The sequence below is a fragment of the Anopheles nili genome, chromosome X, assembly GCF_943737925.1.
Source record: "Anopheles nili chromosome X, idAnoNiliSN_F5_01, whole genome shotgun sequence".
In the NCBI taxonomy this organism is placed as follows: Eukaryota; Metazoa; Arthropoda; class Insecta; order Diptera; family Culicidae; genus Anopheles; species Anopheles nili.
In genome coordinates this window covers 2715617-2733979 of record NC_071293.1, presented here as the reverse complement: position 1 = coordinate 2733979, position 18363 = coordinate 2715617, and the positions used below count along the sequence as shown (strand labels likewise).

At 50.0% G+C, this 18363-nt stretch overlaps 1 protein-coding gene across 1 annotated transcript; it reads left to right on the top strand.

Annotated features, from left to right (window-relative positions):
* Positions 1-10009: 10009 nt before the first annotated feature.
* Positions 10010-16604, top strand: LOC128728649 (delta-sarcoglycan). Its single transcript, XM_053822281.1, has 6 exons — positions 10010-10126; positions 12974-13763; positions 14868-14988; positions 15059-15320; positions 15396-15519; positions 15591-16604. Exons 1-6 carry the CDS (start codon positions 10110-10112, stop codon positions 15789-15791), a joined length of 1515 nt encoding a protein of 504 aa, XP_053678256.1. The 5' UTR covers positions 10010-10109; the 3' UTR covers positions 15792-16604.
* Positions 16605-18363: the final 1759 nt, after the last annotated feature.

Sequence of the window (18363 nt, the reverse complement as noted above, 5' to 3'; positions counted from 1 at the left end):
ATGTCTCGGAACAAAACGCAGCGAGTCCAAGGGAAAATAGAAAACAATGCCCAAAGCGGTCCTAACGAGATCCTGAATCCATTTTGCTCGGTAAATCGACCTAAGCCCACGACTCGACCGCTAAATTGATTCCTCAGCCCACACCTAAATGGTGGCTATCTCCCATCCGCGCGGCTTTTCTTTTTCTTCCCCAAACATACGCGCGTGTGTGATTATTGTTGTCAAATGAGCCCACCAATCCGAATCTCGTGCATACTGCCCTCCGACGGCTCGCAGGCGACGGACGATGCATACATAATTGATGCTGATTAGTGGCAGGTAATGACGGCGATGGAAGAAAATTGATAATTCCCCTCCCACGCGTGGGGGTCTCTGTGTGGGGGCGTGTAGGTGGGTGGGTTGATTGGCCACCCTGTGAAGGGCGTGAGGGCATCGCGAAGGGCGGGCAATCAGTCGGCGTAAATTTACTCGCCATCAATCGAATCAGTGATAGTTTTACAGCCGCAGCCCCCAAAACAACCGGCGGTGTTAAGCTGGAAGGGTCGCGGTGAGGCGAAGGAGCTCCCTTTTGCGTCCCACCCCGTTGGTTTGGATTGATTTTCCCGACCCTAGTTCCGTCCGTGCCGTCGGCAGCACGTGGAAACCCTTGCCAAAGGATCGATCCGAAGCTATCACGATACAGGTGACAAGGGTGTGATGCGTCTGGAGTTTGACTCCTTTTCCACGGTGTAGGGAAGGAAAAAGGGCCGAAAGATGGCTGTTGTTAAGTTGTTTCACTATTTTCCAGCGATTTTCCACCACCGCACGTCGGGAATGTGAGCCTTTGCGCGGGAATGTTAACCAGGGTGGGTTGTGCTATTTTTTTTTACTTCTTTCATCAGCCCTTTACCACCTGCCGCACGGTTTCCACACAGGGTGGTTCGTATAAAATGCTCCCACAGGCTCCCAGGCTCATAAGAAGCTTACAAGTTTGAGCGCGCGCCCGAACAGCAGTTTGAATAATTAACCAGCGTCGCGAAATGAGCATTTTAGAGCGACTCACAAGGCCGCCATTTTGAACTTCATTCCAGCAATCTCCTCCTCCATACGGTTCCATAGAACGCCTGTGACAAATGTGCCCACCCTTCCATCAGCTGTCATTCCGCGGTGAAATCAGGACGAGCCTTTCTTGTGGCTTCTTGCAAAAAAGCGTCCTAATGTAGCCAATTTTCCAAAGTCTCCATAGTTCTGAGCGATCGAACCGAGTCGCTGACTGCACCGTTAGTTGCATAATGCACGGGATCTTTCCCGGTTGGCGATTGTTAATCATTCATTGTGAAGCCGCATGGCTTTGGGGACGGGATTAAAGGGTTCGAATAGGTTGCCCGAGGTCGCGAGGTGCCTCGAAACTGTGGGTTGGTTTTTGGAATAAGGTGATCATTAATTTACACCAGTTGTTGGTGGAATATATCCTTCTAAAAGGCGTTACGGTTACGATGCACCTGAACAAGCCGACTTTCTGCAGTGATCCAACCAATCCAAGTACAACAAGGCTGCGGTGATTTTAACACTTGCTTGAACAATGGGAAAATGTAAATGAAAATGCTGCTTGAATGGGTGCATATACATGTACAGCTACATAACCTATACACGAGCTGGTGAATGTCGGCAGAATTGATGGAGATCAGCTCTGAGACTATAGGTTTTATGTGGGTTGATTGGTTTTGGGACGTTACATCACCTGTTTGACTACATTCAACATTTAATACATAGCTAACACTCGCAAAAAAAATATTGATTAAAATTTATGACGTATGGATTTAAAGTACATCAGATATGTAAATTAATATCTATTAAAGATTTGGGATCGTTCGTTCTGTAGCTATTTGCTTTGCTATGTAATGAGAGTTATCAATCTGAATCGCTGAATGCGCGTTTTACATTGGCACCGATTTTAGAAACATTCAAATATGTTGAACGACTTTTTAAACATATTGAAATTTAAAACCTTTTACTGCTTGCAGTCCCGTTGGATGAACGATGGGCTCATGTAATGGCACATTTGCTGTAGCCTCCCTAAACGGCTCGAGTAGCCATCTAATCAACCATCGTAACGAAGCTCGTGAAAAAACCCTATGCTTTGGACCTTTTGCAATCACCCACCACCCAACTCGTCATAATCACATCAAACCACATGAGAACTCATCCACCTCGTGTCGATTGTTGTACAGCACAGCTGGTGCAACAAAAATCAAACCGAAAAAAAACACCCCATCGCACTATTGGGCCCGGGAAAACCGTGGGACTAATTTTCTCCCGCCGGCATAAATCCGAGCGGACTTCTCCCAGGTGTACCGCTAATCCACCCGAGATTACAGGTGCCATCCGAGGCCAACCCACGTATGAAAGGTGCTAATCTGTTGCCCACGGTTCAGCCTCGGTCTGGGTGGCGCATCCTTTTGATTTTCCATCGGTTTTCCACCACCCCGACGGGCCGGAAGTGAATTAAATTGGGACCAACCCAAACCGTTTCGCATTCGGCCAAACCCTGGGGTGAGTGTTTAGAGTTTTGGATCTTGACCGCCCTTTCCTTACCAACCACTCCACCCCTTCCGTCTCCCCCTCTCGCGCCTCCATCCTTTTCCCGTTGTTATACCCCCGAACCAGACCCCAACAATGGTTGGCAGCACTGGGCTAACCGCGATACGACGATACGGTCCCGAAACGATAATGGAGAGAAATAAACAAATTAATTTAGCAAACACACCCGTTCCTCCCCCCCCCTTTCTCCTCCCCTTCCTCGCCCTTCACACCCTCCTGCCTCTTGCTAGAAATCCATCCCGACAGCTCGCAACAGTCTAGCCCGCCACACTATTAGCCCACTGCGGAGGTGGAGGCCATCAAGAACGCGAGGGAGCTCTACCCTTCCACTCTCACACTTCGAAAGTGTCCTTTTCTACGTCCTCCCCGAGTCCCTTTTACAGTTCCCATCCACCCCATCGGAAGCGGGAGGCAGTAAAAACCGGAGCGGGAGGCTACGGACGGCCAGAACTATTATGTCGTCGTGTCGCTTGCGGTGTCGGTCTCATCAGTCGCCGGAAAAACGCCGGCTGATCCTTTTATGTCCCCGGGTGGGGTTGATGAAGCCCACCCGGTACCACCCCCGCAGCCCGTCGGCACGCAGATGCCATCGGTTTTTAATGAAGTCAGAAGGGAAATATATTTACACTGCCGCCGGTTGCCGAATGCCAAAAATTTAATATTCATACGATGTGTGTGGGATGCGCGCATCCTTGCCTAGCTTCCGGGTGGTAGGGGGAGGGGTTTGATGATGGAGGAAGGAGGGGATCTAGAACAGCGCCCTACTCACCTACCCATTCGGTTTGGCGAAGAAATCTATCAAATAAATCGTCCACCATTCCGGGATGCTAATGAAGGTGCTAAGCCGGGCGATTTTTCGCCGCGTGCACCTGCCGAAGGACGATCCGCCCTTCACAAAGAGTAGTGCTCGTGTGACCACACACACACACGGGTCCTGAGGTCCCCATGACATAATGGAATTTATTATGATGGACCGGTGCGTGAGCGCCGAAGAAGCGAGAACCCGCAGGAGTTTCTTTCACGGCCTTCCTTCCGGTAATTGGGAGCCGATTTTAATCAAGCCCGGCCTCTGGAGCCACCCCGATGGGGACAATCGGGCTGGTGGCCAGTCCTTCAGCCCGGGTGGCCATTCCCAGGCCGGACGCTGGGTCAAATTAGCCAATGTATATTCCTCACGGTACCTCGGGGACGGACGAATCGCAAAATCCCATAATTGCCCCAGCCCCCGAGAAGCCTCAGGGAAGGCGCACCATTTTCGGCGTCGAATATCGGACATTCGTTGGTTTAGAGGTGGCGCGTGTTGGGTACCGATCGGCATAGTTTTGAGCCTGTTCTGGAACGCTGATGAGTCGCTTAAAATGGCTGCAACATGGGACAGGGTGTCGATCGTTGCAAACCAACGAAAAATCCTAATCGCATAATCCGTCAAAGCCGAAATAAAATGCAAACGTATCAAGAAGCGCATTTGCAGTATGTTGAGTTGTTATTGAGCTGGTAGTAAGTAGAGCGAACCGACGGCAGACGAATAGTGGTGAGTGGTACGTGATGAGAAACATCCTTTCAATACTCAGTGCGAGGTGCAGTGACAATGTGAGGTTTTGTAAGTGTCAAAAGTGACAACATTTCGACATGCAAATGTGCATAGATTAGTTCATATATGAAGGGGTTCGCAGACTCTAATTGCTTGCAGCATAAGCTTTCTCTTCGTCGAGTGTTTGTACTGAAGTGAATCCATTGTGGTGACTGATTTTATTTGAATCCCACTGCATGAAATCGAACACAATCAAATGTGATTTCTCGCTAAGTGGAATCACAAAAATGCAATGCATGCCGTGTTGAAAATGAAGCTTTTTTGTTTTTGATGAAATCGAACTATTTTTGTGAATATCATTTTGTTACCATGTGCATCCGGGAAAGCAAATTTAAATTCGCTTTTTCCACGAAATATATCCGCTATTCACGCTTTTGAACGAAATCTTTTTCGTATCACTTGCTCATGAAATTACAACTTACTGTAATGGTGTGCAATTATAGCTTATGTTTTTTTTGAATTTCTATCGTCAAATCATAGCATAGCTAAAATAATCGCAAAATGATTAAATTCTTTGAATGTGATTGCTTTAAAAATAATTCTCATTCGTTCGAAGAATTAGCGATTGAACGATGAACGAGTTTATTTTTAACGTTGAATACGAAAGGTTAACGATAATTTGTACATGAGGCGGATAAAGTTTACGTGATGAAATTCTAACTTTCTAATGTTAAACTATCTGTAATAAACCAGAGTTTAAAAGCTTTGTTTGATGAAATTGTGCAGGAAGTTTATTTTACGATCACCTTTGAAACTACTTTTGGAGTTATTTGGAACATTTTAATTCAAGAATCACAATTTCAGAACAAAATATTATTGATAGACAACACTACAGTTAAGATCGATACTAATTCTGCAAAATAATGATTTTGGTGCAAATCAAACATTTAATTCCGAATAATCGCATGGTTTCCTCGGAAAACTAGGAGAATATGTGGTTTTAATTGTAAGAAAATGAAATGCAACTAATCAAGGAACTGTCCTAAACAAGATGCTAACGATACTTTACTGTTAAAATCCTACTTACGGATATTAACATATGGAGAAATAAAGACTCTTCAGACGGTCGGGTTTTTTTGTATAATGTCTGCAAATTTGGATGAACATGTATTTATAACATACCAAAGCTTATCCGAGCTTTTGCAAAAAGTACTGCGTTAAAACCAATCCAAATCCTTTTCCTAGTTCATGACGGAAATCTCACGAATCGAATCAACCAAAGCGTAGGCATGTTTCACAAATGTCATCCGAGAACTCAAAGAACCGCCACTACAGCTGTTTGCCAACTCCAAACACCACGCCATGTCGAACGGTACGTGAATCGCCACCAAGCAGCAATTAATCGTCCAAAACGGAACCCAGCACCACGCTCTGGGGCGTTACATTCGATTCAGCATCGGGCTCCAGGATCTGGCTTCAGGACTCGCGGAAAAACACACCCGTCCCGAGTGTAAACAGCCGATGTGCGTATATTTTGAGTGTGTGCAACTGGTACGATGTGCCACTGTTTGGGCCGCAATGACAGATCACTACTGTTTTAACAGCAGACGTTAGTGGACGAACCTGCGTGGACTTCAATCGACAACAATGAAATAAAAAACGAAACAATAAGAGAGGTAAAAAAACAAACCCAACACCCATCAAAGGACGCTTTTCCGATGTGATTTTTCCGCACCGAACGGACGGGCTGCATATTGTACATTAATACCCAAAGACGATAATGGGCCCGGAAATGTTCGGAAACGAGGGTGAATTTAATTTGCATAGTCAACGCTGGTGCACTGGAGCCGGAAGAAGGAGAAAAAGAAAAAGACAAATGGCCTCGCGAGTAGTTTTTGGGCCATTGAGATGGCCCTTTTTTTGCTGTGTACTGCTCACTTTTATTCCTCCAGCACGTCTTCTCTGTCCGCTGTTCGCACAGTGTTGGACGCAGGTTTTGCACGCGCGACAAATAGGCCAGCAAACTGTTCGTAATGCCATTATAATGAAGTTTGTGTAACAGTTCTAATCAAAAGCGAGCGGAACGTTGAAACTTTCGCAAGCAGCCTTCGCCGTTCCTTTCATGCCTTTGCCCTGCTCCGGCACCGAAAACGTGAAGTGCATTAGCGAAAATGAAAAGCAATAAAGGAACGAGCGACAAAATGGGGAGGGCACCGTTGCGGATGTCCAAATAAATTACAACGTACAAGTCGAGAGTCCCCACCAAAAACCGCAAGCAACACACCGTAAGGCTAACAGCAACAAAAAAATGGCTGTGTATGGAAAACATTTATCAGCATATGAAAATTTATTTTCCCCTCACCGACCGTCGCCCTCGCACCAATTGACGATGCAATGCAAAAGTGTTTTCTCCTGTCCCCGAGACACAATCAGCGTCCCCTGGACGCGGTTTTGGGTACCACGTCGGAACGCTCCCGGAGTCTCCCGGTGGTTGTAATTAGGAAAGCGTATTCAAACTGTCCACCCGTCGAGGGCAGCATAAAAATGGTCGGTACAGCTTCGCGGCCATCTTGCGATTGGCTGGACACAAAAGGGGTTGCCCGGGAGCGGCCATTGCAGCTGGGTGCCGCAAATAATGGTCACGCGCCACGAGTGCAAAATCGTGTAGTGACTACGGAGGGCGTTTATGACCGGGGATCCAACGTTTAGGCTCGGTAACCACGTGGTCGGGTAACGTCCAAGCGTGACTCGCGCGGGTGGCGAGAGTTGGCTCTTTTTTCTATTTTATATCGCTACGATTATCAACACCTCCACCGAGCAACCCACGTAGATCTCTACATGAACACCTTCCAGAAAGGTGTCACAAACCACGTCGCTCGGTAGGTTTCGAGTGTACAAGCCCGTGTGATGTGGCTAGTTTGTTCTTGTGTGCATTTAGCGTTACATTTTCCATTCTTAGAGCTATTTTTTTGTAATTTTTGGTTTCGAGACTGGCAGGTGGGGTTTTAAACAAGCTGGACACCTCCGAGAGGATACCACAATATCGGCTCCTGTCAACGATGGTCAGGTTCGCCACTTTAAAGCTCGTCTCAGGGAACCTCGGCATTTTCTTCCCCTTCTTTTCCTTCTTGCAGTTCGACGCCTCATCATGTGGCATTCTGCTGGGCTGGACATTATTAAAGTACCCAGAGTCCAGCTGCTGCCAGAACGGTCCGACGTCGCACCACCGGTACCGGTCATGTATTAATAATCGAAAGTTGCGATTTCCCACACACATACACATGCGCGTATACCCTCGCAAGGAGATGAAAAGTTTGCTACCCCCGAACCCTAGCGGTTGGGAAAATCGGTTCAGCTTACGGATTGGTCGGCGTTACCCCGTCACCAACATCGCGTCCTCCACCAGCCCAATGCGAGAAGCCCGGAAAAGTCCGATTTCCGGTGCGCCCAAAATTTATGCCGTTCCTCTTCGCCAGATGCAAATCTGTCCAATACAAGCGCACCGTGGCTCGGTGGTTCGACAGAAAAGTTGGTACCATTCTCTCATGCTGGCGGGTGAGAGCTTTTGTTTCCGCTTCGTAACATTCCCAAGCGAACTGCTGCTCCTCTGAACTGCTGGCCACATGAGGGTGATGGAAGTGGAGGTCGGTGTCGGAAAATTGAAGGCTTAGCCGAAAAGAAAGCCAAAATTTAAACACCAAAGTCTTGGCGTTCCCCCTTTTTGGCGCGATGGCATTTTCGAGCAGAAGTTGGCCAAAGAGGACTAGCTGGAGGAGGATCAAGAGCAGTGGTGTGTCGGTGGAGCCGAAGCAGCCCAGACGGTATCGTTTCTTGGCGCACCAAAAATGCAATCGAATTATGATCTTTGCCGGCTCTCCACAGTCCTCCACAAGTCCTTCGCCCAAGACGTCATGGTTTAAGATTACGAAAGGTCTTCGGAGATAGGGTGTAGATGGGATCCTGGCAGGGGTTGTTCGCATGAATGGGTGCAGCAAAACGTAGCACTTCCTTTTATCCGCACGGTTGCGAAACAATGCCGCCCGCACACGTTGGGCGCATAATAGGATCTCCCGGAACAGGGTAGGCTCAACAAGCGGGCGGAGGAAGGCAAGATGGTGGCAAGATGGCGCAAAGGGAGGTCATAAATTTCCCGCAAAATAATTACCATCGCTCGCGGGACGCGTCCGCTCTCATCCGCGCAATATAAATATAAATATATCGCCCCCGTTTGGAGCGAGAGTGCAGAAGTACCATTAGGTGGAGGAGGCGCGAAGAGCACTTGACGTACGACTCCCTGTTCTACCGCTGCTTGGCGCGTAAAGGGAGGCTCTAAAAATACGCCGCTAAGTGGACGCGGAGGGTCTCTACATTCGTCAGCGTCCGAGTGCTTCCGCGTTGCTGACCAACGCGATTGGAATTTGCGTGTCTGTCTAGACGCGACACTGCGATAGATGTGGAAGCCGTAGAAGCAGTACAGAGCCTACTGAAATATGGTGTACGCAGGTCAAGCGGAAATATTGAACTTTCATTTCTGTTACAAGAGCTCAACACGCCAGTAGAGATGCCACTTCAGTGAGATTTCATTTGATAATTTCCTTAAGGACCGTTCAGGATAACGTTGAACAACCAGCGAACAACATTACTTTTGTTGAAGACTATATGAACTAATTTGTCTTGGGATCTGCTACAACCACACGCGTTACTGACAAACCTCTTCTAATGAAATATTGCTGAGAAATTGTGACACTTCTGACACATATTGTCTAGGCTAACGTCTGCTTTCAATCCAACGGTTTCGCTCGTCAAGTGTTTATTTATTTTCTTTTTTTTAGGGTCGCTTACTTTATGTAACCAAACACTTACAATCAAGACTGAGTTACTGAGCTCATGAGACACTCGTCTGACGATCTGGTGCCGTACATGTTTGTGTGGAAAATTTTATGTACAATCGGAAAATATCTTTTGATGGTTGCCGTAATGACTTTATGGACGTAGACGTGAAGACGTATGGACAAATTAGGTCGCTTATTTATGTTCTAACGTCCACGAGGGCACTTGTAACCGTGCTGTGTCTGTTTCTGCATTTTATTCCTCCCATAATTCAAAACATGATCACGACAAAACATGACCCTCGCTGGCCAGGTGGATTAAGTGAGATTTCTCCTCACATGTAAAATCACATTACTCAATGCGCGTGATGGTCGTTAGCTCAGCAGCTGCGTGCAGGAACGTTCTGGGACGTCGATCCTCCGGAGCAGGTGTGAAAGCGTATTCCATACTCGCACGATCTGTGTTCACTCACCCCCGAGCAGTAGTAGACGTTCTTGATGAGGATTTTTCCGACTCTCGACATCTCGTTCTCGCCCAAACCTACTCATTCACTAGCCAGGAGTAGTAGCTCGTGCGCAGGACAAGCCAGACGTCGAGAACTTGCGCCGTTTGCGCGTCCATCTCACGCCCTTACCAAACAATCCTAACATCGGTTAGACCTCTGTCACAGGGTTACGAGCGTGTCGTGTTTGTGGTGATTTTTGTTTCTCGCTCTCCTCTTCTCTCTCTCTCTCTCTCTCTCTCTCTCGCGCGCGAGGTTCTCTCGCCGGTACCACTGAAACCGGACCCGTTCTTGGCAGGTTGCTCGCAACCACGAGCTCAGTGTCGTTCCTTCTGGCTGTCGGTTGCGTTCTGCTGGTTTGTTTTTTCGAACACTTGCCTAAAGCAAACACTTGCCCAAAGGCTCGCGCGAATATGGCGGCTCAGAACCACCGCTGGTGCTAAAGTCCCGTAGGCACGTCACGCGATGCTGCAACATTTCGAACTAGGCGTTGATCCTTCCCATTCCGGTGTTTGAGCAGACCGCGTTTCATCAGCCAACACCTCGATCAACGATTCGGGCGTCACAATCAGCTAGCAAAAGTGCGAATAGTTCGCTTCGACTTGACGGCCTCAGCGACCGTTTGCTGCCCTATTCGAGTGACACGTGTAAAGCACCTTTACGGCCATGTCGCGCTACTCAAGGTGAGTTGTTCGAGTCCTATTTTTAGTACTTCTTGCCCCAGCGGGAAGGAAGTGAAGTTGGCTCGCACCAGGATTGTGTTTTGGGATTGTAAAGGTGATGCTTTCAGCGCCCGATCAAACAGTTTTTCCACAGACAGGTGTTATTTTTACTCCGGAGAGTTGTGGTTTTAAAAGTTCGTTCCACAACCGTCAAAACTCCCGATTGGTGTTTGCTAAACATTATGAAAATTGAAACATTGCATGCAACTCAATATCAGCGATTTCTACGTGATGGAACGTTCAAATAGTGCCCGGATGGCAACCGTCAACGCACAGCTACTAATTCGGATCAGGTTTCTTGCTTGACAGACGTCAAAACGGTAGTGACTAAATTGAAAACAGTTGTTTACGTCATTGGGCTTTGGCGAAGTGTTAAACAAACGACAAACGGTACAAAAACACATACTATAAGAAACTGAAAATGATCGACAACAACGATAAATGATCAAAAATTGTTTGGATATTAAAAACTGAACAAAATTGAAAACAACACACCGCATGATGCACGAGGATTTGTTGCACATGTAGGATCACCCAAAAACAAAACCTCCCGAGCTGAAAATGGCACGGAATGGATCGTCCTGGTTCCGCCTCTTCTTATATCCTGTTGTCAACTGAACCCCCTCAACAAATCTCATCACGCGCACTAACGAACGCTGGCCTTCCAGTCGTGCACTATCAACTACGCTGTTGCCGGGCTTCAAACCCTATCCTTTCCATCTACTCCCTTTCTCTTTTGGCCAACGAACGGAAATGCACCGCCACGCCAAACCGGAAGTAGAATGGGCGAGTGTGGCTGCGGCTCGTTTACAAATTCGCAACTAATGCCCCTTTAATCCGCCCTAAATCAGCCCCTAAATCAGCTCAGCGGCAAAGCAATCTGTCGCTGCCCGGGGAGCTTGTTGTGGAAGGGGGAAGTGGGAAAGGAAAGGGAGGGGGAGGAGTGGGGGGGGGAGAAGTTGGTAGGTGAGTTTTCCCTCCCTATCCTGCTGAGCAAACAAACAAACAAAAATTGCGAACACGCGTTCGGCATGAATGCTCACAAAAAAGGGCCAAATCGCGTCCCGATGTTCCGATTGCCGCATCTCTTCCCTTTTTCCACCAATCACCGGATTGTGTGTGTGTGAGAGAGAGAGAGAGAGTTTGTGTGTGTAGAACCGTCACCAAATGCCGAAGGGAATGCTGAGCGGCACAAGGGCAAACGTGGAAGAATGCACGCGGATGGGTTGGAAAAAGGGCACACGGTTTAAATCCAACCCGACCCCGGGGGCCGGGAAAATCGGCTGGGAAAATCGGTCGGGAAATCGCAACTATCTGCCGCGCGGTCATTGTGGCCATCCTCTAGCCTACCTCCAGCGTTCGCCAGCGACCTCTGTCGCGCAGATGTTGGCCAAGCGCGCGTAAGCTCTTAATTACGGGCGCTCGGCACCGGACGGAAGGTTTTCCCCATTTTCCACGGACATGTGTCGCCGACGCCGCGGAAGAACAACGCGCAAGAGCGAGCGAGGCACCCGAACAGGCCACTCCAACGTCAGAAATGAAAAACCAAGCCCATCAGGTAGCTCGAGCGAGACAAGTGACCTGAACTCAGACGACCAGAAGTACGACTGTTCCCGGACGGTGCGTGTTACAGTGTTATGACCCACTTTGTGGCCACTCGCAGCCCGAGAAAGCGGGACAGCAGAGCGTGAACAGCGAGACGGATGGTTCGACTTTTCGCACCCGATGCCGGCATGTTTATTTTTAACCACTAAGTATCCCCATCCGCCGTCTCGTATACACGCGCCTAGATAAACACACTCATAAACACCCGGTTGAGGTGTGCCGGGGGTGAGGTGTGAGCTGGAGGCGTGGAGGCAGAGAGGCCTCTTAATTTCGGAACTCCGGCGTCCTGAAAGCGAGAATCAGCACCGCACGAGCGAGCAACGGTTGCACCGATTTACGGAAAGAACTGCAGATAAAATTAGTCGAGCCAGTCGAGTATTGACAGCTGTCAGTGGCTCTGTTAGTGGACCTTGGATTGCTTGCGAGTTGCTTACTCCATGTCCAAGGTACGTGGATGCAAGTTGATCATGCACATGTACAGTAGCACTTGCACCATGACAACTCATTTGCAGTCGGTTAATCACTTTGTATGTAAACAAATGCGTTCGGCTTGCACAAATGCGGATCTGACAGCTTACTTTAGCAATGGAAAGCCGAACTGTGGGGGTTTTTCCGTTGCTACTGAGTCGGTTGTATTGCGACCGGAAGCACACATACAGACCTTATATCCTCTTGCACTCTTACCGAGCGGAAACGAGGCCGGTGTGGAAAGCATTTTTGTTCTGCTGTCAGTTGTTTGCCCGCGAGCGTGGCGTTCTGTTTGTCAAAGCGCTACTTTCTTTTTTTTTTACGCATCGCCGCGCGTGCCTCAACTCGTCGGAAAATCCTTCCGGGCGTGAGTGGAAACTCCCTCCCCATGGTGAGGGAAAACCCCTCGCGGCAAAAGCGCTTCGTAAAAAAAAATCAGGAAAAACCAATCGTATCGGGAAGCCATTAATGTGGAAAACGTGACCGCGATGGTGGCCGTTAGATTTGATTTCATTTGAATTTGTTCAGACACAAAACCACCCCTTCAACTGCCCTCATGCACCCATACTTCTAGGGGTAGTTAAGAGGGTGGCAAATCTTAGCAATTATCGAGAACAACTCCGGGGGAACGATCGCCACGCGCGGTGACGCCTGTCGCATGTTGATTGATGTTTGCTCGTTTATTTATTTACTCGCTGTTCTCTCGTCCTCTTCACCTTCTTCACCACCCCACAGGGACGATCCTCGTTCCATTTTTTTCAGCGGCACTTCAACGCCCCTCCGCAGCTACGCCGGGTCGGACCTATTCAAGTTCAATCCGCCCAGTCCAAGCCCTGGCCCGTCCACATCAACTGCTGCAGCAACACCACCACCTCCACCAGCAACACCTGCCTCCACCGACACGGACCCACCCAAACCCGAGCCCGTCGTCCGCATCATACCAATCCTCTACCCAGCACAACCTGCCCGTCTCATCGGTGGAACCAGCACGTACGGCAACACCCGGCCTCCACCTGAAGGTGATGGCTCATCCGTGAAGGGTCGACCTGACATCAGCACCGCAACACCTCCACCGGTGCCACCAACGACTCCCAGTACCGCGGGACCGTCAACGGCCGGTATTCTCAAAGCGGCACCACCTGCTGGACCAGCGCCCTCTAGCGGTAGCGGTCCCGGAGCGCCACGTGTGTCCTTCGAGCTGCGTCCAACACCGGTCCAGCCGATGGCGGGTCCGAGTGGAGTGCCTGCTTCCGGGTCCGGGTCGGCACCCTCCAACGGGGTCCATGCTCGACCTATTCTCAAGCCTCAAGGTAGAGGAACGGGCGAGGAAGCGAGTGGGGAGCCACCAGTACCAGTCGTGACCTCCGTACTTCCTGCGGACTCTGGACCGTCCTGCCGGATGCAGCTGGCTCTGTACGGCTGGCGCAAGAAGTGCCTGTATGCGCTCATCTTCATCCTGACGGTGATGATCATCGTCAACCTCGCACTCACGCTTTGGATCATGAAGGTGATGGAGTTTTCCTCGGTAAGTACCACAGCCGTGAGGTGTTCGACTCTGTTGCGAGTCCTCCGAGGGCGTTTACGGGAAGTTACAAAGTTCCGACAGGTTAGAGATCTTTATGAGTAATGAGAAAGGTATTTTGATTCAGCGCCTTCCAAGGAACACGTACGACATGGAGTTAGAGACAGGCACTCCTCCTAGATCTCGTACCCCAAAATTCTCCCCTCAAGCCTAAACGGCTCCAATTCCATCCGTCCAATTTATCTCAATCAGTAAGAAATGCTCATCCGCTACGAGGTGAAACACGTATCCTAACTGTGGCTCCCCAAATCCTGGCCGAAAATCCCAACTTCGAGGCCTTTTGGAAGGTGCCCATCGTGGGTGGAAATTGCCTCCACAATCAACCGCAGTCGGCACGGTGCGGTTTAGCGAAATCTAATTCTTTCGGCCAGTTCGGTGAAGGGCGTTCAATCAAACGTGTCGGAACCGGCAACCGGATGCCCGGAGTCCTTCGACCTGACCACCCATCCCGGCGCACGGAGGGTTAAATTGAAACTTTGACTGCCACACTTGCGATAAGAACCGCCCTTCGGGTGTGGTTGCAGGGCCACTTGAGGCGCCCCACACTGCTCTACCTTTGTCCCGACCAGACCAGACCCGGGTGTTAAGATCATGACACGTGTTTATTTATTTACTTCCCTTCTGAATGGGCAATCTTTTTCACTTTTGACTTGTGCTGCCACACGACCCGACGTGTGACCGAACCGGCAGGGGCTGATGGCCGGCAGGGCTTGATGGAACAGAAGGAAGTTTGCTCCAACTCCGCTTCCGATGGCAGGTGATGGTCTGTTTATTTAGCTGATTAAGTTGTTTTCGGTCGGTTTGGGATTTCTTTCCCTCGTTGTGCCCTTCGGCGAGGGTGAAAGTCAAAAATTGAAGCACGTCAAGGGCACCGTCACGTCATCCACCATCGCAATGTGTGGGTTTTCCTCCGTGGTAGGCCCGGCAAAGAACTTCCCCGAGCGCTGAGGATGAAAAAGAAAATCCCACATCAACCCACCGGGGTGTTTGGTTTGTTTTTCTCGTTTTCCTTTTTTGCTCCACCCACCGGACGTCTTCGTGCCGCAGAACGGCATGGGTCAACTGAAGATAGTGCCGGGTGGGATTCAGCTTACGGGACAAGCGCTTGTCCTTAACACACTGCGAGCGTCCTCTATCCGGTCGAAACACGGCCAGCCAATCTCCGTCGGTGAGTAAACCCACTCTGGATGAGCAATACCTGCACTTTGCCTTCTCTAACGACATTCGGATCTTCCCAGAATCCTCCCGAAACCTGAGTGTTAACACTCGAAACGCATATGGCGCGATCGAGAATCAGCTGTTCCTTGGTCATGACCGGCTCGAAGTTCTGGCGAATCACTTCCGCATCACAGACACGCACGGAACCAATCTGTTTGCTGTGGACCGAGATGAGGTGATCGTCGGGGCAGGATCACTGCGTGTTGAGGGTGAAGGAGGTGTCGCCTTTCGCGATTCCATCCAGACACCTCTCGTGCGAGCTGACGCCGGTAAAGACCTCAGGTAGGTGCAGGTCTGCGGCGTCTCTGGAGCTCAAAGATCCATTATCCAGAGACGGTTCTTTTGCTCTTGTTCCAGGCTCGAATCACCAACCCGCTCACTGGAGGCCCGTGCAACTCAGGAGATCTTCATCCAATCGCGAGCTGGTGGCATCGAGACGACCTGCCTCAACGATCTGAAGCTCCACTCGGTGGCAGGAAGCGTGAGTAACCTGATCCCGGGCTAATCAGATGATGAGATGAGAGACCCGATGATTCTTCACCTACTCCACAGATCCGGCTCGACTCGAGCGCCATCTACATGCCGAACCTGAGGACGGTGCAGACCTCTTCAACTAGTGGAGGACTTGCGGCGGCGTCACGTGGAGAGTCGGCAGCGAAGATCTACCAGCTGTGTGCCTGCTCGAGCGGGAAGTTGTTCCTGGCAGCTCCAGGAGGTGTCTGTGCCGCCGATGATACTGCCATCTGTAGGTAATGAGCGGCCAGCGGTCCAACAATGGACACCCAAAGAAACTCCGGAGTCTCCCGGAGATCGCTGAGGTCGTAAATCTTTCCAAAGAGAGACGGCATCAGCAGCAGCAGCAGCAGCAGCAGCAGTGACGTGTTATACTCTAGCAGAACTATTAATGCATACACCTAGTGGAACGATTAATCTATACTTTAGCAATGGCAAAACCGGCGTTACAATAGTGCATAGGCCCAACAGCGTGTTATCGATATCTCAATCAACTCCTTGTATTTAGCGTGTTTCGAATTCCGAGCAACGAGGCGCGGAAATCCGCCCCAACCCGCCGCCAAAGCCGCGTGATAGATAAGTGAAATTAAAACTATTATACAATCCCTCCCCTCCACCCCTTCCTTTTCCTTTGGTCCTTTCTCTTCCTCCCTTCCGCCCTCCAGCTCCCCCTCATATACGCGCACATCCTAGCTGATCGCGTACCAGTATAAGATACATATCATAACATAGGGCAGGCAAGGTAGCTCACCCATCCACTCCGACGCCGGCCGGCATTTGTTGGAATCCCCTCTCTTCTTCCCCTAACCATACCCCGTCCTCCTCTTCGTCCTTTTTCCCCACTTTCCCATCAAAACATCCGAGCAGAAGTGACATTAACACACTAACAGAGACACACAAACACACTCGCTTCCCGTGGTTGGATTGTGGTAAAAGGGGAAAGCGAAGCGAATCCTTTCGCGTATCCCGCCTCCCACCTCTGGGAGTGAAGGGAGAAAAGGCGGTGAAAGCGCCGCGGGGAGACGAAAATAAAGCGCAGAAAAGCGAACAAGCTACAAGCAAACAAACAATGTGTCAAACGGGTGTTTTGATTGTTCGCCAACAAGAGAAATGGAGACACGCGAGCGTCAGGAGCACCCGCGGAATGGATTACAAGACGTCAGTGTTGCATGTGTAGTGGTTTGGGTGGTAACTCGACCGGTGAAGGAACGCCACATCAGGCGGCAGCGAAGCGAACATCGAGCCTTGTTCACCTTTCCGAGCTCCTCAGGTTTGTCCTTTCATCTACCACCACCTTCTTCGAATCCATCTGTCAAAATGTGAAGTGAAAAGGGGTGAAGGATTAGGCAGGGGGGGGGCACTCATTACGGAATGATGGTGGAATAAGGGGGGGCACGAGCAGATATATATTTATATCCATTGCAGGAAGTAGGAACTCGCTCAACCTGGCTGGTGGCCTCATTCTCCTGCATCCTTATAAATGGTTCATCCCCTCGATCCGCTTCACAGACCGCTCTACCCAACGTGTGGTGTTTGTGTCAGATTCCACTATCTCTTCCACTCTCTCTCTCTCTCTCTCTCTCTCTCTCTCTTTTCCGTCAGTTTTCCACGTGTGTGTCGCTCTCTTTCTCCTTTAAATAAAAGCTTAAAAAGGAAGCATGGAAAATGATGAGCATATCGGAAACCCATCACGTGGTGGAATGGTCGGTGGTGGGAAAGGATGCACTCGGAAAACCGCAGGCTGTGGCCACCCCTTCCTATCCCACCTGTCCCCCATTTCCCCACCCACCTCTCGGGCAGGCTCGTGAGGAGACACACATGTGTGCTGAATTCCGGGAAAACGACGTACGGGTGCGGGAAAGGAGGCGAGCAACAGCAAGAAAGAAAAATCATCCAGAACGATTGGTGAGAGAAGCGTGGAGGGAGGGTTAAAAGGATGGAAAAAATGGGAGGAAAGGGATGGAGGGAAGCACCGAAACGAATGAGAAATGGAACATGTCGCACAAGGGCAATCATTTTCCGTTCGGCGGTCGACGCGAGGTGTGCTTGCCTATGAAGCCGGTTGTCAAGAGTGAGGGGGAGTGAGGGGGGAGGGGGGAAAGAGAAGGAAGTAAGGGGGTAGAGGGTTGCACATACCCACCTACCCCCGGTCCTTTTAACCCGTCACACCTGTCCACCGGCCGATGGCGGGTTTGAAACATTTCGTCTCGCATTGTTCCGTCTACGGAGCGGTTGTTTCTATGATTTTTCTTCCTCCCTAGCCCTCTCTTTCTCTCTCTCTCTCTCTCTCTCTCTCTCTCTCTCTTCCTATCCCTCCATTGGTGGAAAATCCTGGTGGGCCTCGGAAAATGCAGGGGTTTTGAAAGGGATGTACAATCAATGGAGATCAAGGGCACGCGATGGTAGCCACTACGGAAGCACCCACGAGCCGACCGGGATGTGGCACTTTTCCGGCGAGAGGGGTGGAAGGGGTGGGGAGGTGCAGGATTGAGAAAAAGGGCGCCAAGGGCGCCTGGATGGGAAAGAATTTTCGACGCCAGCTTCGTTGCGATGGCTCAAAAATGAAGTGCCGTTTGATGGGTTAATGGGTGGGCTGCCAGGAGAGTTGGCAGGCTCCGGGGATAGGAAAGATCCTGCAGCCAAGTGGGTGGGATGGAAAGGGAGCAAGCCGGAAAAACTCGTAGGTGATTGGCGGAGAGATGACGTGGCCTGCCCGCGCTCCTGTTCCGGTTTTGGTTCCGGGTTTGTGTTTTTTTTTTGCCAAAACGGTGGCCAACCAAGACAATGCGAGGGAAACCGAGCTGCAACAGAG